This window comes from Lepus europaeus, chromosome 16, assembly GCF_033115175.1.
Source record: "Lepus europaeus isolate LE1 chromosome 16, mLepTim1.pri, whole genome shotgun sequence".
Lineage (NCBI taxonomy): Eukaryota > Metazoa > Chordata > Mammalia > Lagomorpha > Leporidae > Lepus > Lepus europaeus.
The window spans coordinates 2,591,623-2,618,277 of NC_084842.1; the positions used below are offsets into that span (position 1 = coordinate 2,591,623).

The 26,655-nt window shown below is 47.6% G+C and overlaps 1 protein-coding gene across 1 annotated transcript in view; it reads left to right on the forward strand.

Annotated features, from left to right (window-relative positions):
- Positions 1-24,276, forward strand: part of ZMAT4 (zinc finger matrin-type 4) — a 278,835-nt gene extending 254,559 nt beyond the window's left edge. The window contains exon 5 of the mRNA XM_062213466.1: positions 24,049-24,276. Within this exon, the coding sequence (XP_062069450.1) occupies positions 24,049-24,064 (16 nt within the window). The 3' untranslated portion in view covers positions 24,065-24,276. The remainder of the gene's footprint in view (positions 1-24,048) is intronic.
- Positions 24,277-26,655: the final 2,379 nt, after the last annotated feature.

The window sequence follows — 26,655 nt, forward strand, 5'->3', positions numbered from 1 at the left end:
TAACTTGCTGAACCATAATGCTGGCACCTTTCTTTTAATTTCATTTTCCTTGAACTTTTTAAAATGCCATCTCATAAGCCAGAATATCCAAATGCCCCAAAAAGACTAAAACATTAAGTGTTATTGAGTTTCCTTGTCCCTCGAGGAAGAACACAAAGAAATTGAAGATATAGTGACTTAAGATATCTTCAATTTTCTCAGAAAAAAATGAGCTTATTTTACTAATGAGTGACAGACCTTTTGCATGCTTTTCTTTAGGTACATTCTCAAATTTAGGAATGAAAGACTATTTCTTCTTTAAACTGAACCGTATGCCTTTAAGGAAAATATTCTAAAGGCATGTGTGTAAATAATTAGTATACACTTACGATGAATTATACAGCATAATTAAGAATTAATATATCAGCTGGAGAATACATGGTTTTATTTGCAAGCTGAGAGTGCTTTGAGGGAAAATATCAATGATTTGTTTTCTCAAAAACAGCATGCTGGGTAAAATAGGTAAAAAAAATTACCTGAGCTACAGCATGGATTTATTGTAGAATTTTTGTGGAAATGAAATTTCTATGGTTGGAGGTGCTATTTTATATATAAGATGTGTGTGTGTGTGTGCACACATAATTTGTTCAGGACAACCAGTTGTGATAAAACATCCAATTTCTCTTGGTGAGATTCTCTGTTTTGCTTACAATACATATACTTAAAGTTTGACGGGATTATGCAAGACCATTCCAAAGAAAATTTCTCATCCAGTTTGTGAATGGGTGGAGCTGGAAACTTATCAGCTGGCACAAGTGTTAGCAGTGGCAGGAGGCCACTGATGAGAGGTGGCTTAAGGACAGCAGTTGGTTCGGAGGTTGGGACAGACTGAAGGGAAGGGACACGTCTGAAACTGACCGCAGACATCAAGTCTGCCCAGCCCCCAGTGCTCCTCTGCGGTTTCTAATTGGGGAAGGTTATCAATCACTTTGGTTACAGAGGAGTTGTAGGGATCATTTCTGAGTTGCTTGCTCTGTTCCATTAGCCACTCTCTAGAAGAAAGTGAATCCAAGTTCCAACGTGTGTGCCTTCAAATGTATCTCCCCAACTCCCCAGTACATCTGACTCTCAATATTGCTGTCCAAAAATCATCTCAATTTTCTCATGGTTTGAAAGAGAACCCTTGATCTCTTCTATGACCTTCTACCTGTTTCCTCCACGCATCTCTAAATAGCACTACTGCTTTCCCAGTTGCTCACTGCCAAAGTCTAGAACTTAACCTTGATCCCTCCTCCCCCTCCATCTCCACATCCGCCTATCAGCAAGTCCTGTGGTCCTACTCTACCAACCTGGTCCCCTCTTCTTCTGCACTCCTGGCACCCTGGTCCAAGCCTCAAGTCTCTTCTTGGACAGATTCCACCCGATGGCTCCTGGCCAGCTCCCTGTGGGCACGTCTGATTTCCTATATGGCATTTCTCCCAGAGTGGCCAGAGTGAGTATTTCATAATGTCATCCAGACCATATTCCCTTCTACAGAAAATCCACCAAAGCCTTCCATTTCCTCAGAAGTGGGTCCCAACTGCTGCGGGCACAGCTGACCCCCATGTGGTCTGCCTTCTACTCACCCCCTCTGTCCCAGCTCAAGCCAATCACCCCATGACCACTGTGCTTCAGGTGTAGTGGTCTGACTTCTTCCAGATGTTCAAGCAGCCAAACATTTTCTGCATTTTCTGGTGTTTCCCATACTAGGAATCTCTTCCTGATACACTTTTCTGGCAGTCTTCATATAATTAGCTCCTTCTTGTCAACCAGATCTCAACTTAAATGGCACCCAGTATTCTCTGTCACATCATTCTGTTTTGTCTCTGTGAGCACTAAGACCCCTGTGATCAACTTGTCTGCTATCTCTCTCTCTCTCTCTAATATCTGTTACCTATCTTCATCTGTATACCTGTGTTCATCATGTATTTATCAGTCTCCACTACCTACCCCTTCTATTTGTGTATCTGTGCATTGCTCCCTATATATTGAGCGTCTACCTAGCTGTACTATCATCTGTGTGTCTCTACTGTCTTTCAATTGATTTAACTCCATTGTCTATGTATTGGATCTAACTCCATACCTTCCTTTACTATTAATTACCTATCTTTCCACGTATCTATCTCTACTATCTACCATCTCTCTATTTTTATGCTGTCTACCTATCATCTCTCCTCTCTCTCTCTCTCTCTCTCTCTCTCTCTCTCTCTCTCTCAGCAAAGGCTGATTTGTATTTTTAGGAAGGATGCTGCACGGTACCTTCTAAGAACAATGAGTGTTTAAAATAGAGCTAGGAAAGAGTCTGAAATATACATGGAGGAAAGAAATAGTTCTGAAACGTCAGCAGGCAGTAGCATTCTAAATGTCATTTTAAAAAAGGAAAAGTACTTATTCTACAGGTGGTGCAGTCACACAGGCCTGGTTGGGAGGCAGCGGGTGGAAACTTGGTGTGTAGAAGAAAATGAGAAAAGCGTAGCATTTTAGAGATTGTTCAAGCCATGCAGCCAGGAGGTGATGCCCTCCTGAACCCAGGGGGGCATGTGTGGGGCTGGACAGAGTGAGGTGCAGGGGAGTGGCCAGGATGCTCCCCACACTGTGAGTCGGAGAAAGGAACAAGTGAACAGGAGCTTCAGCAGTCAGGTGGATGGCGCCGGCATTCCTTGAGCAGAGGACGGACATCCAGGGTGGAAGAAGGGGGAAAATTGTGAGTTCACTTTTATTCCTCTAAAGTTTGAGATGTCTGTGGATCATTCAGACATATTCCAGTAAAGAAGTGAAAGCAGATGCTTGGAAGACACAAAATCCATAAAGATGGAAATACAGGGATGAGAATCCTCATGTGGCTGGAAGCTATAGGTTTTTAATTATTTATTTATTTGAGGGAGGTGAGGGGAGAAAGAGAAGGATCGATCTCTTCTGATTCACTCCATAAATAAACGCAAAACCAGCAATGAGGAACTCAAAACGAGTCTAGCACATGGATAATAGGAACCCAGCACCTACTGCCTCACAGGATCTGCAAGAACAGGAGGCTGGAGTCAGAAGTGGAGCCTGGGGGCTGGCACTGTGGCGTAGTGGGTAAAGCCATTACCTGCAGTGCCAGCATCCCATATGGGCGGCGGTTCGAGTCCCGGCAGCTTCACTTCCGATCCAGCTCTCTGCTATGGCCTGGGAAAGCAGTAGAAGATGGCCCAAGTCCTTGGGCCCCTGCACCCACGTGGGAGACCTGGAAGAAGCTCCTGGCTCCTGAATTCAGATCAGCACAGCTCTGGCCGTTGCAGCCAATTGAAGAGTGAACCATTGGGTGGAAGACCTCTCTCTCTCTCTGCCTCTCCTTCTCTGCGTAACTCTTTCAAGTAAAATAAATAAATCTTTAAAAAAAAAAAAAAGAAGTTAGCCTGGTATCAAACTCAGACATGCTGATATGGGACATGGGGATCATTTTTTTAAAGATATATTTTTATTTATTTGAAAAGACAGAGTTACAGAGGGAGGTAGAGAGAGAGAGAGGTCTTCCATCCACTGGTTCACTCCCCATTGGCCGCAATGGCTGGAGCTGGGCCAATCCAAAGCCAGGAGCCAGGAGTTTCTTCCGGGTCTCCCACATGGGTGCAGGGGTCCAAGGACTTGGGCCATCTTCTGCTACTTTCTCAGGTCATAGCAGAGAGCTGGATTAGAAGTGGAGCAACTGGGACTTGAACTGGCATCAGTATGGGATGCCTGTGTAGCAGGTGGAAGCTTTATCTGCTACTCCATAGTGCAGCCCCCTGCTGGTATTCTTGATGGTGGAGTTAGATTGAAGGGATCGTGGCAGCCTGCCCTGCCCTTACCTTTTTCCCAGCACAAAAGCCTGTAGGTGAGTGACGTAAAGCACTCAGGGTTAATCCTCTATCAGGTTAGAACCACAAAAACGTAAAAGGGACAGAAGTTCTAAGATTGAGTCATGGTGATTTTTCACATACCTGATACCATTAACCTGTGCACCCTAAGTGGCTAACGCACCCTGAAAAGTCTTATAAATTTCTTCTGCCCTTAAGAGTCCTCCTCTGACAATGGAGGGTCCCCAGAACCAGGTTGTTGGCTGTCATGATGAGATGCAGAACATTACAGAGAATATCTGGTATGCTGCCTGGCATAGATTGAGCAATCAACATTTGTTTCTTTCCTCCTCACTAATGACTAACCATGCCGTGGCCTTGGAAGGGAATCATGTAGAGAGAATAATACAGAGGAAATTGTGTTGGGCTGCAGTTCAGGGTTCTGCGTTCTCACACTGTCTGTATCGCTCGTTATCTAGGACATCTTAAGCAGTTCACTTAATACCGGCTCTGAAAGGCGGAACGGAGATGTGCTTCTCCAGTGAAATCGGGGGAAGCGTCCAGGGACAAGCAAGCAATGTGATGTGACTGCAATGTTATTGTCGTGGACCGTGGGCCTCAAAAGTACCTGTGGCCCAGGCAGATTTTCTGTGCCGGGGTGATTCAAACTCGAGTCTTGATCTTTTTAAAGCATGTGTAGGGCCAGATCTGGTGGCACAAGAAACTTAGCTGCTAACTTAAAACATAATATACACCTTGTACTTCTGACAAACTGCAAAATGTTACAATGTCAAAGACTTCTCTGTTTTTTTTTTTAAGTCATTTATTTATTTGTAGGGGAGGGGAGTGGAGAGAGGATGAGGATAGACAGAGACAGAGAGAGATCTGTCATTGCCGGTTCACTCTCCAAATGGCTGTAACAGCCAGGTTTAAGCCAAACCAAAGCCTGGAGCCAGGAACTCCATCTGGGTCTCTCATGTGGGTGACAGGGGCCTGAGCACGTGAACCATCACCTGCTGCCTCCCACACACATTGGCATGGAGGTGGATTGGAAGCAGAGCAGCCCGGACTCGAACTGGTGCTCTGATACGTGATGCTGGCATTGCAAGCCGCTGCTTAACCCACTGCACCACAGTGCCATCTCCCAGTTTCTCTCCTTATTGGCTATGCTGTGTAAAAATACTGCCCCAACCCCCACCTCAGACTCGGCAAACAGTAGTTCACAGCCTCTGTGAACCAGGAATGATGTCAGGACGTGGCTGGCACCGCATCGTTGAAACACTTTCTGGGGGCGTGGACTCGCTCCCCAGGTGTTCCCTGGTCCTCGTCGGGCAGCTCTTTCTTCCTGCAAGGGCACAGCGCAGCTTATTCCAGAGAGACAGACAAGAGAGCAAGAGCACGACCTGGCTAACTCTACATGTTTGTATTTGTTAGAAGCAAATTGAGCCTTGCCATGGCCAAGAGGAGAGGAGTGGAGACGAGGGAGAAGTGTCAAAGAATGTGCAGGCTTGTTTCTAAATCCGCCCTGCTACTCTGAAGCCCTTGTCCAACGGTGATCTCCAGGGCCCCTGGGACCCGGCGGCAGGTGTGACTTCCAGTGCTTGGAATGCCTCGTTCACAGGGAGACTTACTTCCAGTCTGCAGGGCCAGTTCCTCCAGCTGGTTCAAGTTCTGCCGACAGAGTTCGGCTGACAGGTGTTTATATATGTGATCCTGTCTTGTCTGAAAACGTATCATGGCTGCCAAGACTCCCACGGCCCCTGGCAGGTATGGGAGTTCAGTATGTGAACTCACTGAAGGACACGCACGTGATTTAAAAGCTGCTCCCTAGGGAGCAGGTTTGAGGACGAGGAAGAGGGAGAGGATGTGAGGATTTGGATAGTAGGGGTGACGATGGGGGAAAGGAACCAGGTGGGAAAAGGATGGAGCCGCTGGCAGGCACTGAAAGCCCTGTCCATGGAGCAGCTGGGCTCCCGGGCTGGACAATGCACTCAGTTCTCTAAAAACTGCAGGAGCAGCTTGTTGCGGGGACACAATGACCCAAAGAGTGGGCAGGGCGTTGGGGAAATTGTGCAGATCCTACCAAAGAAGAGCTGCACTCAGAACTGGAGTTTGGGATGTACCCGGACAGTAAGTGGGCTCAGCAAAGCAGTAGGAGGGGGCTATTGTGAGCAAGCTTTCCAACTAGATGTCAATTTTGAGTTCGTCTCAGTCATTGAAGGTGGCTTAGATGCTGGCATTCGCTGGGCTGCTGTTGTGCGCCAGGCTCCGTTCCTATGGCACATGCGTTAATGACCTCATTCAATGCTCCCAAACGCTGTATGGGAAATTTCATCATTATTCCTCTTTTACAGGAAATTAGTGCTGCACAAGGTTACGTTCTTTGTTCAAAGTCACAGAGCGAGCAGAGAGAGCCATTGGGACTGGAGTCCGAGTGTTTGAGCTTCTTTATTCCACAGCTTTCGTTTCTGAAGCTGAGGAACTGCAAGTGCACATGCATGGCAGATTACATCACATTTCTTAAAATACGCAGCTCCCCAAATTAAAAGACCAGCCGAGGGTAAGCTGTGAGCCTGGCTCCTGACAACACGGTTCTGTGGTCACATCCGAAGTGGAGGTGGTGATTTTTTTGGTGAGAGTTTCTTCTGCAGATTCGCATCTGGCCCACTCAGAGACAGGGCTGTGTGTTCCCCACCGTAGGCTGTCACCTCTCTGGCACATCTGTAAGACCCCCAGGCATCGGATGCTGCATAGGCGCTGATTATCAGGGTTGTGTGTTTGGCCTTGCTGTTAGAATGCCTCTGTCTCCTGTCAGAGTACCTGGGTTAGCTAAGCCCACATCCTGCCCCTGAGTCCAGTCTCCAGCCGATGCAGACTCTGGGAGGCAGCAGAGTTGGCTCAAAAACTGGACCCTCATCACTCATATGGTACGCCTGGATTGAGTTCCAGCTCCCAGCTCCCCCCTGCCCAGTCCCGGCTGTTATGGGCTTGGGGGGAGGGTGAACTAGCAAATAGGAGGTGTCTCTCTCACTCCTCTCAAAAATAAAAGTATTCATAAAAAACACTAATAATCGTGTAACCACTACAATAGTCAAATGTAACAAAATTGCAAAACTTCCAGCACTTTATTTATAATGATATTTCAATCGAAACGTCAACAGTTCAGTTCAGTCTCTGTCTCACAATCCATCCTTACTAGTTAGCATTCACTCATTTTCCATTGTTCTTCCAAGGAAAGAGAATATTTTCTCTTTCTCCCTTTTGTCTTTATATATCCTTCTCATTCATTCATTCAGTAGACATTCATTCAGCAAACATTTATTCATTCTTTTACATACATTTAATGATTAATTATACATTTTTAAAAAATATATTGATCATTTATACATTTTGAAACAAATTTATTATTGAGTATGTGCTAAGCACTTTCCTGGTTGTCGTTAAACTGTTACTGATCATAAGCCAATCAGTGTGTTTGGTTCTGTAGATACAGAAATGTGTACGGTGCTGTCACCATTATGAACAATGTCCTTTAGGGCAAGGGAAGAAATGCTGGTGCTTCCTGTGAGATAGTGGAGATGTGAACATCGCGTTTGTGCTCTGAGCAGTGCTGTCACGTGTCTCTCATTTCTGCTCAGGTAATTCAGTGCTGTTCCAACAGTTTCAGGGGTTGTTAGGTACCTTCTGGAGGTAACCTGTCGCCTAGCACACAGGCTGTCAGAGATGGTCTCGGAGAAGTGGATTGCAGGAGAGGACTGACCACGCTGGAGTTCACTGCGGGAGACACCCGGGAGGGAGCATGCAGAGGGCTGGAGGAGGAACGCTCAGTCGCCTGTTGCCTGCAGGTGCAGAGGTGTGTGGCGTTCCCGGGGCTGCCACAGCTGCAGAGGGCCAACACTCCAGCCAGAGAGGCAGGTTAACAAAGGGTGTCCTTAGAGCAGCTCGGTGCCTTTTGGGAAAATTCTAAGTTCACCACAGCAGGAGGACAGGCTCATTTTGCTGGGGGACTGAAAGGGGCGCTGAGGACTAATGCCAGAGAAGTTTCAGTAGCCAAATCACAGCTTCCCAGACCAGGGTCCTTCAAACAGTTCAAGGCAAAATGGAATAGAAAGATATGTGTATTGGCGGTTTTGAAATCCATGCACTGCATTTTCATAATATGAATTGCCATGATGGAAGATCCCTCCCACGTAAACTCCAAGGAATTGAGGCATCGAGGAGAAATGGAAGCATTCATTACTTATGAAAATAAGTACAATAATCCATTTGTTGGTGCTTCCCCCAAATGAATCATTGGCTTGAGTTGAGGGGGTGCTGGGGAGCCAGCAGAGGAATTAGAATAGTTGTATTCTGAGCCGCAGCAGCCCCCAAGGCAATGCAGAGATGCCGAAAAGCCTTTGAAAAGAAGACATTGCTGCAGTGCCTACCCACTGGGTGAGCAGCTTTGGATTCCCAGGTTCCTGGCTGGGGCCGGATGGGAGCAAGTCCCTAAACTGAGGACTGTGTGATGAGACACTAGTTTTGGGGAAAAGTACTTAATTTCTGGACAGTGTGGCTTTTTAGGTTTCTGAAAAAGACAATGCAAGTCTTCAGAAGCACACATGGGTGTGACTATTCTTTCTTCCTTAATCAGCCCAGCAGAGTTCACAGACATGATAAAGGGATGTATTCGTAAGCTTGCCTCTCCAGGGCCTTTGTACCTTTTTTGGCCTTTGTGTACCTGCCAGAAGTCAATAAAAAAGAAACTAAGCCATAGGTTAATGTGGGGACTGCAAGATCATGGGAGTCCAAATTAACTTTTCCACCCAGTGGATAAGGCACCCTGCCAGCCCCAACTCTATCTTTGTCTCTCTCTGTGCTTTGGGGGATCATCAGCTAGTTCATTCCCCAATTGGTTGCAACAACTGGGGCTGGCCCAGACCTAAGCCAAGAGCCTGGAACTTGATCCTGGTCCCTCATGTAGGCGACAGGGGCCCAGGCACTTGGGCCATCTTCTGTTGCCTTCCCAGGTGCATTAGCAGGGAGCTGGATTGGAAGCAGAGCAGCCAGGAGTCACACTGGTGCTCCAATATGCTGACGTCATAGGCAGTAGCTTAACTCTCTGTGCCACAATGCTGGCCGCCTTCTTCCTCTTCCTCCTCCTCCGTCTCCTCCTCTTCTTCTCCTTCTCCTCCTCCTCCTCTCCTTCCTCCTCCTCCTCCTCTTCTTCTTCCTCCTCCTCCTCTTCTTCTTCCTTCTCCTTCTCCTCCTTCTCCTCTTCTACTTTTTAATTCACTGAACACATAAGGATGGGCCACTCCTTGGCTCCAGATGAATGGATGACCTTCCATCTTGTTGAAATCATAGCTTCCCATGGAAGATCCCAGAGGGCTCCCATCTCAGAGCCTTTGCCTCTACTGACCCCTCTGCCTGCCGTCCGCTGCCAACCACAGGACAAATGTTCATCTCACTCCTCTGCAGGTCCTCACTGCATCCCCAAGTTAAAGTCTCAGCTACAGCTCCTCCTGCCTCCAACCCCCCACCTGGCTTCATCTGCCTTCATCACCCTTATCAACTTCCCAAATACCATCTGATGTACTTATTCCCATTCAGCACCAGTCTCCTCATCCTAAAAGAAAAGGCACAGAGTTCTGCCACTTTGGTTTCCTGCGGTACCCTCAGCACACTGTAAGGGGCAAAAAGGAACCTTCCCATACGCGCATGAGGGGGTGACTTTCCCGAGTCATGTGGTGAGCAAATTACAGGGGTTAAATTCAACTCCAGATCCAACTGCCTCATGCTCTATGTCCTTTCTCTCTGCTACAGTTTTCCTTTGTTTTCTAGGAGCTGCCTGAACCCTGTGATGGCATTAGCCAGAGGCCCCCTTGTAATGAGTGGCTGCTGTCCAGGCAGTCAGACTGTGAGCAGCACCTGCCATGAGAAGTGGGGTTTCCGTGCCAGCATGCTGTGGCCCCAGGCTTCAGGGGTCCCCAGGCTGCATGGAACACACAGCCAGACAGACTCCACACACACACACACGTCCAACTGGAGTTTGCTGTCTGTTACCTCAGGATGCTCTGCCTTCCCCAAAGGGAACATTAATCAAAATATTGCAAATGATGCATCTTGAGGAATGCCGTTCTTGATCATGACTGCATTCCCATATTAGGGGTGTGTGTGTGTGTACGCTAAGTGTTTTTTTATTTTTATTTTATTTTTTTAATTTTTTTGACAGGCAGAGTGGACAGTGAGAGAGAGAGAAAGGTCTTCCTTTGCCGTTGGTTCACTCTCCAATGGCCGCCGCGGCTGGCGCACCGCGCTGATCCGATGGCAGGAGCCAGGTGCTTCTCCTGGTCTCCCATGGGGTGCAGGGCCCAAGCACTTGGGCCATCCTCCACTGCACTCCCGGGCCACAGCAGAGAGCTGGCCTGGAAGAGGGGCAACCGGGACAGAATCCGGTGCCCCGACCGGGACTAGAACCGGTGTGCCGGCGCCGCTAGGTGGAGGATTTTGCCTGTTGAGTCACGGCACCGGCAGATGCTAAGTGTTTTTAAAAATGCACTCTTGGGGCTGGCACTATGGCGTTGAAGGTTAGAACTCCATCTGTAGTGCTGACATCTCCTGGGGGTGCCAGTTCAACTCCTGGCTGCTCCAGTTCCGATCCAGCTCCCTGCTAATGGCCTGGAAAAGCAGCAGATGCCCTAAGTGCTTTAGCCCTGCACCTATGTGGGAGACCAGGATGAAGCCTGTCTCTCTCTCTCTCTCTCTCTCTCTCTCTCTCTCTCTCCCCCGTGTTTCTATGCTTTTCAATAAATAAATAAGTCTTTAAAAAATTGTCCTGTACTTGTTTCAGCTGCTGTTGGCAGGGTGTACAAGTTTATATTCAGAGGATCTGGAAGAAGCAGGATGGAGCCGTATCTCAGTGCAGCTCTAGGTACTGCACAGAACCCACGTTTCTGTAGCAATTGATCAGGAGCAGATCAACTTCCCGGCATTTCCAGCTCACACAGAGCCAGGAGAGCTCCTCTTCCTTCCCTTCCTGTGTCAGCCCCCAGAGAAGAAAGGTCACGGGCTAGAAACAGATAATTATGCCATCTCCAAGGACTACTGGAATGTCATGCAATTCTTCAGCCTTTATTCTTGAGCATTAACAAAGTCAACAGAAAAAGAGGATTTTCTTCCTCCCCAGGACTCGTCAGCCCTTGAATGAGAGCAGTCAGCATGGATTTTAATCAGAGACTCTGTTTTCCATCCCAGAATTTCCTACAGTCAATTTCTTTTTTCTCTATTGATTGAGAGTGAAGGTTTATAGAGTTAGAGAATGCATGGTCCCGCACCTCCAGGCTCACCCGGAGAGCCCAGCTCACGTGTGCGTCTGCAGGGAGCACACACACACTCTGCACACCTGGCACAGGTTAAGAGTTCAGCTCAGGTGTGTGTTTCCATAAAGCCTGAGCTGAGGCAAGAGGTTTTTTTTTTTCTTGCTAAAGTAATTCACCCAGTGGTCTCTTTAAATAGGTCATCTCGTGCTATGAATTCTTTTTCACCATAGGGAATCAAATTTTCTCCCCTTGTTCCCCAGGAACAGATCTGTCTTGGAGGTGAGATCCATGTGGATGTTCCCTGACTTGCCCTTCCTTTTTACTCTGTGTGATATGCTTGTTTTGCTTGGTTTTCCTCCAGCTAGCCTGTCCCGCTTACCTGTATGAGGTGTGTGAAGGAGATGATGAGGAAGGGGCCTGCCCACCTGGTGACTCCTTCCTTGGCCCTGTCACTTGTTCTGTGGTCAGAACAGCCCCCTGGGAGATGGCACCTGAATGGGGATAGACACAGAGACCTCCCCCCAGGCCTCAGTGAGGACAGGACAGAGTCTCTCAGGACTGCCTGTGTCAGAGCAACTCATTCCTTGGGTTCTGCCTCCTTGGTGGCGTGTTGTCACACTCCCCCTCCCTTTTCCTGCCTGTCTTAATCATGGCTGCCGTCATAAGGAACCACACACTGAGTGGCTTTATTGATGAAAAGCCATTGATCTCCTAGCTCTGGAGGCTGGGAGCTTGAGATAAAGACATCATCAGCAGGTGTGCACTCCCCGTTGGTGGTGGGCAAGTGTCTCTTGGGGACTCTCTCCTGCTTCTGGCAGCTCCAGCACAATTCTGGTCTTCCATTTGTGTGCACCTGTGTGCAGATCTCCTTGTTTTCCAAGGATTCTGACCATGTTGGATTACAGGTCCGACCTGCTCCAGTCTGATACCTGCTTAGTAAATTACATCTCGATGGACCCTGTCTCCAATACCATTCACAGGTGGTGAGGTTGGATCTGCAACATATGAATTTTGGGTGGAGGGGACACCATGCAGCCTGTGTTATCAATTAGTCTATTACTTATCAATTGGTGCTTAACTAATTACCCAGCTTGAAACAACTGCACTGGTTTCTCTCCCAGTTCCTCTGGACCGGTAGTCCGGCGTGGTTCCCTGTGGCTTGCCGGATTCCCAGTTTCTGGGTTTCTCATGAGGCTCCAATCAAGGCTTCCCTCATCTGCAGGTTCAACCGTGGAGTCTGCTTCCAACCTTACTCAAGTGGTTGCCAGCCAGGTTTGGTTCCTGGTGCTCTGTGGGCACGAGGGTTTCCACTGGGACAGAAGCATCTCTGGGCATGGGACTCTCAGCCAGCAGCAGCTCATAGCCATGACCTCAGACAAGCGTGAAGGCAGCCTGTGTGTATGAAATGGGATCGGCAGTCTTCGATGACCTAATCTTTGAAATGATCACACCGTTCCTGCTGTGCTTGTGAGAAGCAAGTCCTTGTTCCCCTTCAAAGTTCCATGGTGATGGAGATTGTTCATCTAGACAAATCATGGATGGTGCTTTGCGTGGCCAGTATGTTATTCCCGCTCCTTATCTTAATCAATATGTAGACAATAGTCTTCAAGGAGTGCTAGAGGGACGCCATTGTATACTTGCAGTTCTAGTGATTTCCACTTGAATAGCTTTATCATTAAATTTACCATTTACGAAAGGCTTTCATCAAAGCATTCAGACCTCACCAATGTCTTATCCCTAATGTAGAGATTAGAGAACCAAGGCTAGGAGTGAGGCAGTACTTTGCTGTCAGTGGCATGGCTTAGGTGGTGCCCAGGGTTTCAGAACCCACGGCAGTGAGCCCCACTCTATCGTAGATGTCCCCAAGACCATATGGATGGTATAGTGGTTTGTAGTGGGGGGAGCACGATGAGTTTTGTTTCCAAGATGACTCTGTGTGTCTGTGTGTCTGAGTTGTTCCCAGCCTGTGGAGTGTGGCTGCCTCAGCCAGGACACATTTTACTGCCCTTTGTAGTGTGCATTTTGTTTCTGTTCCTCTGGGTGCTGCCCCGGTCCTGAGGCCAGGTCTCTGTCTGCCATGAGTACGTTCCGGCTTCTCAAGTTTCTCCTTGGTCCTGTTGAGCACATTTACAGCATGGAGTTTGGCTCTATTTGCAAAACGTGTGATAGGTTTCAGGGTGGATTTGGACATCAGCTGAACAGGTTTCATTGTGTTTGTAGTTGCTGTGGGTTGGCATGGACACTCTGAGCCTAACGGGGAGAAAAAAGAAGAGAAAGCATGAAATTGTGTGTGGATTTGTCGTTGTGGAGTTTGCGATTACTGGGATGGGACGGGCAGAAAACTGCTGAACTTGGACCTGGATGACACACAGCTGAGTCTAACTCTGCTGGGAGGCCCTTGGCCAAGCCTCAGGACTTCAGCACGCTGGAGGGAAGGGTGCTCCAGAGCATGGCTCGACCCACTGGTCAGTTGAGTAGATAAGGGAACTGAGCCTTGGGTACAAGTGACACATGGCAGTGCAGTCATTTAGAAATCAATCCACGCATAGATCCTCATTTAATGTTCTTCCTGAATGTACTGATTCCATCATGTGGTGTGTGATTGCGTTACAATGTTGCTACAGTTTTTATCACTAGCAGGGCCAGGCCAGGGACCAGGGTCCTGTCTGACTCCTCAGGGGACTGCGTGTGGGTGCCGACTCCCCAGTCTCTTCCTGCCTCTCTTCTCTCCATCCCAGCCTAGGCTCTCCTGTCTGCACGTAGTGCTGTACCTCATCCCCTTCCAGAACTCTACACCACACTCTACCTGGAACTGGACTCACACATCGGAAGCTCTGACCCCTCCCCTTCATCTGCTCCCCAGAGAGTTTGAGGGGGGCCGCAGATTGTTTGACGGCGGTAGCGGTTGATCATTACAAACGTAATCTGTTGTTATTCTTCAGTGTATTTTCCATCTGAATAGAAAATTCATGGGTTGCACATGGATATGAAATTTCAAGAGACAGAAGTATGACTTCCCTTAGGAACAGGTCCGATTGCAGGTGCCCAGCAGGATGTGCTGTGATGATGACGATGTTTCCAATCCACTTTGTGGGCTGCAGGAGCCACGAGCCATGTGGGGCTGCACTAGAAGTGTGCCTACTCTGAGTGAAGAATGCCATTTTAAATTTTATATAATTTTAGTTATTTTATAGTTTAATAACCATGTCTCCTCCTGAGTCCCCTGCTGTTGCCTAGATCAATGCAGCCACTTACATGTGTGACGTCATCACATGTTAGCATTCCTCCTCCCATCCCCACCATCTTCGTGCCACATTCCATCATTTTCATGAGCCGTCTCTTATCCTGGATCAGGTAGAACCACAGCTTCCCTCGGTTTCTGGAAGGCATATCTGACTTCAGTTGCCTGTCTCTGTGGCTGCCCATTAGGTAAGATGCAGTAAGAAACCTGAGACCCACACAGTAGATAAATAAAAAGAATAGTGATCATAAGAAATAACATGGATTTGCTGTCCATATGCACCAGGCACAACATTCCTTAACCTGTTAACTCACAGCAGCCCTGGGAGGCCTATGTCTTATTATATCTTACCCATGTTGTGGATCGAGAGACTGAGGCAAAGCCTACAGAGCTAGTGCATGCTAGAACTGCAACTGGAGGCCAGGCGACTGCTGGTGCAGCTCCCTCTCTACTGGCTATGCTGTATGCATCGGTGTCTGTTCCTTGTGGAATCAGCACTCACGACGCTCCCCACACAGGAGGATGAGCTGGCCAACCCGGGAGCTCCATGTGCGTTGGTGTGGCCAGCATTTGGGTGTGGCTCATCCCTTTAGGTATCATTGATTGAGTCATTGGCTGTGTGACTCAACCTGTAAGCCCACCATCCTTCCTAAAGTCTGCATTAAAAATGTTAGATCACGGGGCCAGCGCTGTGGTGCTGTAAGTTAACGCCCTGGCCTGAAGCACCAGCATCTCATATGGGTGCCAGTTCTAGTCCCGGCTGCTCCACTTTCGATCCAGCTCTCTGCTATGCCTGGGATAGCAGTAGAAGATGGCCCAAGTCCTTGGGCCCCTGCACCCACATGGGAGACCCAGAAGAAGCTCCTGGCTCCTGGCTTCAGATCGGTGCAGCTCCGGCCGTTGCGGCCATCTGGGGGGTCTCCACCTCTCTCTGTAACTCTGTCTTTAAAGAAAAAAATGTTAGATCACAATCCTCTATTCATATGGTTAGACTTTTCCAGCAGGGCTGGCTTCCATCCCATAACTACCCAGTGATGCCCTAGAGTCACCTCATTAGCATAAACCAGCAGGGTCCACCATGAAGAGCAAAAGAAGTCCCAAGGGTGTTGGACCTGGAGCCCAGGACCCCAGGATGCAACAGCCATATCAGCGAGTTTCCTCCCAAGAGATTAAGAGTCAGGGTGAGGACACAAGCGTCCCTAACTTCTCAGCAGTTTCTGGGCATGTTCTCATTACTTCATTGAACCCTTATTATTTTACATTATTCCTCCATGATTACAATTTAATCTTCCTGACACCCTATGAGGAGAACGTTACTCATGTCTTTGTTTTATAGATGGATAAACTGAGCCTAAATACAAACACACTTCAAAAAAGTTCATGGAGACATGGAACTACAAGATAACTTTGGGTGCAAAATCTTTTTGGCATCCATGCACAGGTTGTGTTTTTTTTTTCCCCCGCGTAAGAATAGAGATAGAGATGCTTTGAATTCTTGATTGCTATTCTTATCTCAAAATGCAGAATGGGAATGGATTTGCCTGGGATAAGACCATAAATGAGAACTGGGGGATCTGGTCATGTAGGCTTCCTCCTAATGTGACAATTGATTTCTTTTCTAATTTTCCTCATGTGTTTATTTAGGGAGGTTATGCATCAATTCTGTGTCAGCCCTTGTACTGAGCTTTGAAAATGTGGAGATGCAGAGTTGGACACAGTCGCCAGGCTGCTGGGGCGGGGACGCAGAGAGTAAAGACGTGGCTGTGATGTGACCTGGTTACTAAAAGCACCGAGGCGGCACTCAGGGCAGGCACTGGCAAAGACAGTGGGGAAGATGGCAGTCAGGAGAGGTGGAGGGAGAGAGTGCAGGTGCTGAGCTCTAGACACAGGGGCTCTCCAGGCTCCTGGGTCTACATGTGAGTGGGAAAGGAGACACTGGACTCTCTCGCTAGGCAGCTAAAGAGTTCCCAGGATGCCCTAAAGCCTAGCACTTGGCAGCTCCCTTGCTCTGTTTGACCTCAGCTGTAGCTACCCCAAAAGAAGGAGGAATGGAGCCACCCAAATAAGGGGGCTCAGGGTGGGAAGGCGCAGGCATGCAGAGTGGTGAGAACACTGGTAACTCCTACGTGTCGGAGGGGCTCCATCAAGTTCTTTTCATCCTTACAAAGATGGCGTTGGACTTTCCTAGGTGGTCCCTGGGGTCCCCTCTGGCTCTAACGTTTCATCATTTTGAGGCTTTATGAAAAATGTTTTGCAAAGCAAACGAATAGTGTAAACAAGAGTATAAAGAGGATATTTGGCTTCTTAAGGGAATACACTGTTCATAAGCACATCAGGATTATTCATTTGCATATAAACAATGCAAATTTATATAAGCAGAGGAGGCCGGTTTTCTTTGGTGTTTGGGTAAGTTAATTACAAATCGTTTTTGTCAATTTTGTGAGTCTGTGCATATCAGGAAGCAATAAAGCTATATTAGTTTTAAATAGTCTATACTTTGTATGTTTACAACAGCTAACTTAGCCTGAACCTTCATAAATGGCTTCTTCACTTCGTGGGTTACAAATATATGAGATTTGTCCTCCTAAGGCTTCAGATGAGCTTGCCTTGTGTTTATCAGATGCCAGAGACGTCAGTGAAACCCCATCCCACTCTCATTCATCCTGAATCGACTGAGGACCACGCGACAGAGCCTGTAACCCATTAGAATCCAATGCGCAACCTTCTTTTTTTTAATTAATTAATTTATTTTTGACAGGCAGAGTTAGACAGTGAGAGAGATAAACAGAGAGAAAGGTCTTCCTTCTGTTGGTTCACCCCCCAAATGGCCGCTATGGCTGGCACGCTGCACTCATCCGAAGCCAGGAGCCAGGTGCTTCTCCTGGTCTCCCATGGGGTGCAGGGCCCAAGCACTTGGGCCATCCTCCACTGCCTTCCCGGGCCACAGCAGAGAGCTGGACTGGAAGAGGAGCAACCAGGACAGAATCTGGCGCCCCAACCAGGACTAGAACCCAGGGTGCCGGCGCCGCAGGCAGAGGATTAGCCTAGTGAGCCGCGGCACTGGCCTGCAACCTTCGCTTTTAACCCCCATGGTCTAAGCATCTTGCTCTTGCTGTACATTTGAATACATCCTCCTTGGTCTCCTCCTAGCAATGCCGCTGCAGTTCTTTGTGGGTGACTTACATGCCTAGACTAGTGTACTGGGTGTTTGGGTGCTGTTCAGCGATGTTTTAGTGGCACAAAACCATCTCCCTGGCCACTCTCTCTCTTCTCTCCTCCGCTTTCTTCCCGCAACACCCTCATTCCCCTGATGTTCATCCTCAGAAGAAAAGCCCACTGCTCCCATTGTCTTGCGTGGCAGTTGACCCATTGCTTCCTGTAGCTCATGCACTTCCTTGGGGTGTTCTGTCTTCTACGCCCGAGTGGCTGCTCACCATAATCCCCGTATGTTGTAGGGCGTTGGGGTGACTGCAGGGCGGAGCACCATTGGAGGAAGCATACATTCAGCAAGAGAGCCAGAGAAGTTGGGCAAGTGAGAGGAGTGGGGAGAAGAGTTTCCAGACAGAAGGGGCAACCTGTGCCTTGCAAGGCAGCCCCGGAGGACGGGGCAGGTTCAGGAGCCACAGATCAATCAAGGGGACTCAGAGTAACCACGAGGAATACCTGACAAAACTGGGATTGGAGGAGGAGGCAGTGGGCACATCCCCAGGGGCCTTTGTGTTCAGTTGAGAATATTTCCATTTCTTTAAAAATATCTATTTCCTTATTTGAAAGTCAGAGTTACACAGAGAGAAGGAGAGGCAGATAGAGGTCTTCCATCTGCTGGTTCACTCCCCATTGGCCTCAATGGATGGAGCTGCGCTGATCCGAAGCCAGGAGCCAGGAGCTTCTTCCGGGTCTCCCACATGGGTGCAGAGGCCCAAGCACTTGGGCCATCTTCTACTGCTTTCCCAGGCCATAGCAGGGAGCTGGACTGGAAGTGGAGCAGCCGGGTCTCGAACTGGTACCCATTTGGGATGCTGGCACTGCATGCAATGGCTTCATTCACTGTGCCACAGCACCAGCCCCTCCATTTTTTTCCATTGGTGCTGGGAACCCCTGGGGCACCAGTGGGATGAAGCAGCAGATGCCAGAGAGACCACTACTGCCACGTTAAAGGCCTGGATTAGGCCACGGAGCAGGGCATACAGAGGAAATGGCCCATTTAAGAGTGAAACAGGAAGCCAATAAGATTTGTGATTGATTGTCTATGGACTGCAGGAGAAAAAAGAAAGCATCAGGCAAAAGCCTACATTTTCGTCGTCAATACTTATTTGTCAAGTTCATGAGCACAGATAAAGAAAGAAGAGAAATTGGGAGATGTTCGGCTTTGGAAATATAATTTCATTTGTTTGATCATTGCACTATCTTAATAAATTGAGCAGAGGTGTTAAGTCCTTGGGGGTCATTCCCTTCCAAGGCAGTGGGTTAAATGAATTCAGAGTCAAGACTGTTTAGCAAAATATTTGTGGGAAATGCTTAGAACCTGACAAGTTCTGCTCCTATCATTTATCCCATAGAAGCCGTGGCCCGTGATTACACTTTTATCACTTTGAACTTGCTCCTTAGCTACCAGAAAATAGGCTTTATAATGGCTGAAGATGCTCTGTTCTGTTTTTTTTTTTTTTTTTCTGTTTTAGATTTTTTTTAAATTTATTTATTTGGGAGGCAGAGTCACAGACAGAGAGAGGGAGAGACAGAGAGAAAGGTCTTCCATCCTCTGGTTCATTCCCCCAAATGTTCACAAGGGCTAGAGTTGGGCCCATCTGAAGCCAAGGGCCAGGAGTTTCTTCTGGGTCTTCCACATAGGTGCAAGGGCTCAAGCACTTGGACCATCTTCCACTGCTTTCCCAGGCCATTAGCAGGGAGCTCGATTGCAAGACGAGCAGCTGGGACTCGAACCAGCACCTGTATGAGATACTGGCACAGCTTAACTTACTACTGCACAGCGCTGGCCCCTGCTTTGTTTTTAAATTGGTTCATCACACAGTTGCAGACCTGTGTGGGACAAATGAGTCATCCGATTTTCTTCAGCCACTATCTTCGAATCCGTTTGGTCAAAACACCTTTTGCATCCCTCTCCCCAACCTTGGAGATGTCTTCGGGAGATCCTGTTCATTTCCAGTCATGTTCAATGGCGAGGCTTTTCCAGGGCCCTTACCAGTCTCCATCAGGACTTCTGTCTCTTAGCCAGAGCAGAGCCCCCCTCACCTGAAGGACCTTCTGGGTTGGTGAGGGGGAAAGGGACAGTAGTGGAAAGAGTAGCTGCCGTCTTCAGTCAACGGATTCTGCAGGTGTGGATCTGTTTTTGTAGAAAAATGGCACAAGTGAACTGGTGGCCGCCCTGGCCTCATGTTTGTGGTGAGCTGAATGACAGTGTATAAGACGCTACCGAAATCGTCTCTGCCAATTGGAGTCAACCGCCAGACCCTTGGAGAACAAAGACTGCCCCTCACCATGAACGGAAGCTCCTCCATGAATTCCTCTTCCCTTCCTTCAATTTTCTATTTAAAGCAATGTCTGAAAATGCATGAATAATACAGCTTATCTCAGAGATGAAAAAATTCCTCTTGGATTGAATGGCTGCGTACTTATTAATAGCTGAGAAGTGTGCCATGTTCTTTTGTGTCGAATGGGCTGCTGACTGAGTAGGAAGGGGCCTTTGTAGCCATAATAACAGTAACGGATGCATCATTGTAAAAGCTATAGGGCATTGAAAGGCATTTTAATTTGTCATTACTCCTGTGTGTTCTGAAGGGATCTGAGTAATTATGCTGACTACAAGAAAAGTAAGAGGGTGATATTTTTCCTCATTATGTGATTAAGTTCTTAATATGCCACTTTTATTATAAGTTTAAAAAGAAACCAAAAACCCTCTCCTCCAGTTTCCTCTAATGATCTAATCACGACTAAAGACTGCTGAGCAGAGGACGTGCTCGGTCCGCTTCCTGCGACGTGCAATGCTCAACGTCAGACTCAAGTTAGTTTGCGAAGCGTTCAGCTTTGCGGTTTATGGAGATGAAATTGGACTTGTTTGCTCCGTGAGAACATCCAGCCTCTATGTCCCATTAACTCGTGAAGATGACAACTCACAGGCTTCCTTCCTCAGTGACTGCTGGCAGCAGCATGTGAGATGTTAAACAGGATTTTTCTCCTTAGAACAGCTCCTGGGGCCAGCGTGGTGGCTTAGCAGGTAAAGCTGCCGCCTGCAGTGCCAGCATCCCATATGGGCGCCGGTTCAAGACCCGTCTGCTCCATTTCTGATCCAGCTCTCTGCTATGGCCTGAGAAATCAGTGGAAGATGGCCAAGTCCTTGGGCCCCTGCACCTGCATGGGAGACTTGGAGGAAGCTTCTGGCTCCTGGCTTCAGATCGGCACAGCTCCAGCCATTATGGCCAACTGGGGAGTGAACCAGCAGATGGAAGACCTCTCTCTCTCTCTCTCTCTCTCTCTCTCTCTCTGCCTCTCTCTCTGCCTCTCCTCTCTGTGTAACTCTGACTTTCAAATAAATAAATAAATCTTTAAAAAAAAAAACAAAAAAACAGGCCGGCGCCGTGGCTTAACAGGCTAATCCTCCGCCTTGCGGCGCCAGCACACCGGGTTCTAGTCCCGGTTGGGGCGCCGGATTCTATCCCGGTTGCCCCTCTTCCAGGCCAGCTCTCTGCTATGGCCCAGGAAGGCAGTGGAGGACGGCCCAAGTGCTTGGGCCCTGCACCCGCATGGGAGACCAGGAGAAGCACCTGGCTCCTGGCTTCGGATCAGCGCGATGCGCCGGCCACAGCGGCCATTGGAGGGTGAACCAACGGCAAAGGAAGACCTTTCTCTCTGTCTCTCTCTCTCACTATCCACTCTGCCTGTCAAAAAAACAAAAAGAAAAAAAAAAAAAAAACAGCTCCTAAAAAGTAGCTGTGGTTACCAGGGCCATCCCAAAGCCAAATTTCAAAGGTATTCAAAAAAAGAAAAAGTCATATGTAATCTCTGTTTCTTTTGGTCTACATTGGTGTACACTGAAAAAAAAAAAAAGATTTATTTATTTCTAAGACAGAGTGACAGAGAGAGGTGGAGAGATGGGTGGAGAGAGAGTGAGAGAGAGAGAGGCCAAGAGCCAGGAACTGCATCTGGGTCTTCCACATGGGTGGCAGGAACCAAAGTACTTGAGGAAACCCCTGGTGCCTTCCCAGGCGCATTAGTACGGGGCTGGTTGGGAAACAGAGGTACCAGGACTTGAACCAGCTCTCCGTTATGGAATCCTGGCATCAACAAGAGGTGGCTTAACCCTTTGCACTGTCACACCTAGTCCAATATTCAAATTCTTATTCAGATTCTAATATGCTATGCCAGTACTTTTCTTAGAGAGCAACCATTCAAAACACTGTGTGTTTTTAGGTGAGGGATAGAGTTTTCCTTCACGGCATTTGAATTTTCTTTTCTTTTCTTTTTTATTTGACGGGTGGAGTTAGACAGTGAGAGAGACAGAGAGAAAGGTCTTCCTTCCGATGGTTCACCCCCAAAATGGCCACTATGGCGGGAGCTACACTGATCCAAAGTCAGGAGCCAGGTGCTTCCTCCTGGTCTCCCACGCGGGTGCAGGGGCCCAAGCACTTGGGCCATCTTCTACTGCTATCCCAGGCCACAGCAGAGAGCTGGACTGGAAGGGGAGCAACCGGGACTAGAACCTGGTGCCCATATGGGATGCCAGCACCGCAGGTGGAGGACTAACCAAGTGAGCCATGGCGCTGGCCCCAATGGCATTTGAATTTTCACTGACCAGGGTGTAATCCAGACACTCAGATCTTAGTGAAGACGATGGGAAAATATAAGAAAGGGGGGGGGTGCTGTGGTGTGGTGGGTTAAGCCTCTGCCTGTGAAACCAGCATCCCAAATAGGTGCTTGTTTGAGTCTCTGCTGCTCCACTTCCAATCCAGCTCCCCATTAAATGCACCTGGGAGGACAGCAGAGGGTGGCCCAGTGCTTAGGCCCCTGCACCCACATGGGAGACCTGGAAGAAGCTCCTGGCTTCTGGCTTCAGCCTGGCCAGCCCTAGCCATTGTGGCCATTTTGGGAATGAACCAAAAGACAGAAGATCTTAGGGCTGGGACTGTGGTGTAGTGGATAAAGATGCCTGCAGTGCCAGCATCCCATATGGACGCAGGTTTGAGACCCGGCTGCTCCGCTTCCAATCCAGCTCTCTGCTATGGCCTAGGAGAGCCGTGGAAGATGGTTCAAGTCCTTGGGCCCCTGCACCTATGTGGGAGACCCAGAAGAGGCTCTTGGCTCCTGGCTTTGGATCAGCTCAGCTATGGCTGTTGCGGTCATTTGGGGAGTGAACCGATGGAATAGAAGATCTCTCTCGCTCTCGCTCTCACTCTACCTCTCTCTATAACTCTTTCAAATAAATAAAAAAAGAAATCTTTTAAAGATATATATATATCTCCTTATGTCTTCCAATACTTGGGCTGCCTTCCTGCCTAAAGTATGGCTTAGCACTGATGTCAACTACTAGAAGACGTTGTTTTGGCCACGTTCTAGCATTTCAGTCAGAGTACATTTTTTTTTTCTTTTAAAAGATTTATTTATTTGAAAAAGTACAGTTATGGGGAGGGTGGGGGAAGAGAGAGAGAGAGAGATCTTCCATTCTCAAAAAGGCCACAACACCCAGGGTTGGGCCAGGCTGGAGCCAGAAGCCAGGAGCTTTTTCCAAGGTCTCCCACATGGGTGTAGGGGCCCAATTACTTGGGCCATCCTCCACTGCTTTCCCAGGGGCATTAGCAGGGAGCTGGATCAGAAATGGAGCAGCAGGGACTTGAACAGGTGCCATGTGAGATTCTGGTATTGCAGGTGACAGCTTTACCTGCTATGCCACAACACCGGCCCCTGTACCCACATGGGAGATGTGGATGGAGTTCCTGGCTTTGGTTTGACCCAGCCCTTGCCATTGCATCTATTTGGGGGAGTGAAACAGCAGATAGAAGTGCACCCTCTCTCTCTCTCTCTCTCTCTCTCTCTCTCTGACCTTTTCTCTCTATAACACTGCCTTTTAAATAAATAGACAAATCTTTTAAAAAATAAATAGATAAAATGGAGGAAAATGGTACAAACATTAAAGGTATTTGTGGGGATATAAATTATATTGTAAAATAAATGTGCAATTCTTGACCCATACACAGGGACCTCAAAAAGCTTCTGGAAATAAAACAAACAAAAGAAAAAAAGATTATTTTGGTGCCCAAAATTTTTTAAATCCATGTATAATCTTTCCAAATTCACATTTTCCTGACCTTTTGTTGTACCCTCATAGTAGGCATGCAGTAAGTAGAAGTATCTCCTTACCATAAAGGAAAACAAAACTAAAACTATTTGTTAAAGCAGTCATCAATTTCATCGAACATAAAGGCAGAAATTTTTTTCCTATTTATCGAACAGAAAATTTTGAACAAAAAAATGGAGAATGAGGTTTGTGTGAATTTGAGATCTAAGTACTGTCTTGCCATTCTGTGCTCTAAACAGGAGAGCTCTGTGTGAGCTTCTACGTGGGCTAGGGGAGCGTGGGAGACAGAGACACACGTGGTGGAATGTGTGATCATATGGAATCATGAAGGAGGCTCAGCCTGTATTGCCTTCTGTCTTACAGCCTGAAGAACAAATAGTGAAAACATCAATCAAGAGATAAGACGGGAATGCCAGCATTCTCTGCCATGGAGAATTGCTCATCAACCACCGGAGGAGGATTCTTTCTGGAACAATGAACATTTCTTACCAGGATTCCCAGATAAACATAACGGATCTTGATTTTTGGAAAGTGAAATTTGGTTTCTTTTCCTTCTTCTTCTTTTTATTTATTTATTTATTTATTTGGAATTTCGTGGTAAGTTATGACATTTGGATGGGTTTTTTTATGCTTTCCTGATAGCATATTTAGCACATATTCTCCATTATAGTCCTATAGCAAACAGTCGGAGCATTATTCAAACTTAAAGACGATGGAAACATTTTCATTTCCAATTTATTCTAGATGTCTTCAGAGTACAATCTATTAAACCTTTGATGACGATAATGTAAACTTCCTCTGTCCAGAAATAAACATTCTTTTTTCTTTCCCCATGAACTTGAACATGACTCGGACAACGTGCCCTGCTCCAGAACAAATCACTATTAGTGGGAGATAGACAATGGACAAATCTCAGTCCTTCGCCTTCCAAAGGGATTGCTCTCTGAACACAGAGGATGGAGAAGAATGCACATCCATTTTTTTCTAATCATTCAAAGAACAGATTTTCAAGGTTAAGCCAAGTTCTCTTCACGAGCTGCCAAATAATAGCTTAGGAAAAGAATTAGTTTGCTTGCATGATGATCCTCTTAGGCAAAATGTCTTAGCAGCAGCTGACCTTGGGGAGATGTTTTCCTAAAGGCGTTTAAAAGAAGAGCGATAGGCTGCAGAAAGAGGCGGAAAGAAATGGATATTTCTTACAAAGGCTGCCAATGGCCAGCTCTAATGTGGGGTGCTGATGAGGTGGGAAGAAACGAGTGAAATGGGAAGTCCCGTTGCTGACCCGAGATCCAGCCCCTTTGGAAGGAGCAGCTCTGGACAGCAGGAAAGACTGCAAAGTCATCCCTCCCTGACGGCGCGCTTTCTCCTCCGAGGTGACCGCACGTGCCGGCCGCGCGCTGCTGGCTGCCAGGCAGGTCCTTGAGCTCCCGCTGGGCTCTGCCCAGGGCTGCCCTGCACCTGTGCCTTGTGGGCCACAGGCACTTGTTCTCTTGCTGTCAAGGATGTCTCTTGGTTTTCACAGCCCAGTGAGCAATAAATGAAATGACACAGAAGTGCACAGTGTTGTTATGAAGGTGCCTGTGGTTCCGTGTTGGAACGTTGGCGCCTTTTCTTCCAGAAGGATCTGTTGGGGAGGGCCCAGGGCCGCCGGTGTCTGCTGTCTGCCTGCAGGGGGAGGCCGCCACCCCAGCCAGAAGGGCTCGATGGCGAGGGATCTGCTGTCTGGCACTAGCTTTTCTCCGATTGTGTAGAATAAAGCTTTTATTTGTCAATCTGCTGTAAAATAAGCATTTTTAAAAAAAAAAAAAAAAACCTGTTTTTGTTTTGTTTAGTGAACGAGCTCATGCCCTCTGGGTGTTGTGTGTTTTCATTTTAATAACCTGATATAGAAAAGTCTGTGAACATAGGTTTTTTTGCTTTATAGCAGGGCTGTGGCAAAAACCCTTTCCAGATAAGTTTCCAGCTTATGATCATCGGCTGATTTCAGAATTCCTCATCCCATCACCATCACACCCTTAACCACCAGCCGAGGGGAAATGAATGTCCTAATGCGGGTTTTGGTCCCTTGTTGGTTTTCAGATTTCTTTATTTTCCCCATGCAGATAAGGGACTTTGTCATCCCACTATACCAAGCTGAGCTTTGTGCGGGAGGCACTGGGGGCATCCGTGAACCGGGACATAGCTGCTTGCCGCTGTTCTCTTGGGTTCGATTTGGTACGGTTCCATTTGTTTAAAGAAACTATAGCTGATTTCCAGTTGGAAATATTTCTGAGTGGGTGGAAGTAGGCTGGTCAGTTCCATCTTGTCAAGGGATCACATTGATTCTGATAGGGAAGTGGTGAGACGTGTGGAGACCCGGCTGTGGCTTCGGCCCATGGTGAGGCTTCCTCCCCCTTGGATCTGCACAGGTGGCAGAGCCACCGGATGCCAGTAGCAATTCCTGGAGAGATGAGAGCCCAAGTAAGGGGATTTTGTAGCAGCTCCTTTCCAGGGAAATGTAAGAGAGCCTGATCTGTTGCAGAGTGAAAATACCCCCCCCCAAATGATCAATACTTCAAGCCCCTTTACTACCCCAGAGTACAAGGGTACTTCAAAGTTGATGGAATCAAATTAAACAGTAAGTTTGTTTCCATGCAAAAAAAAAAAAAAAATTGAAATCCATGATGATGAGGCATCTTCAAAAAGTTCATGGAAAATGTGTGTTATGCAAAAACTACGCATGGATTTCAAAATTTCTGCACCACAACCACTTACCTTTTCATTCCGTCTTCCATGAACTTTTTGAAGTGCCTCCTACTCATAGTAATGGTAACAGCACCAAACCCACCATGGCCCCATTGAGATTTGTGCTGCAGGGCAGGGGAAAAGCAATGATGGAGAGTAGCCGTAAAGACACGCGTGGTGGACTCCTTGGATCCTGAGTGACAGCTCTCGTACTGAAAAGATGGTTGCCACGTCCTTGAAGCAGTC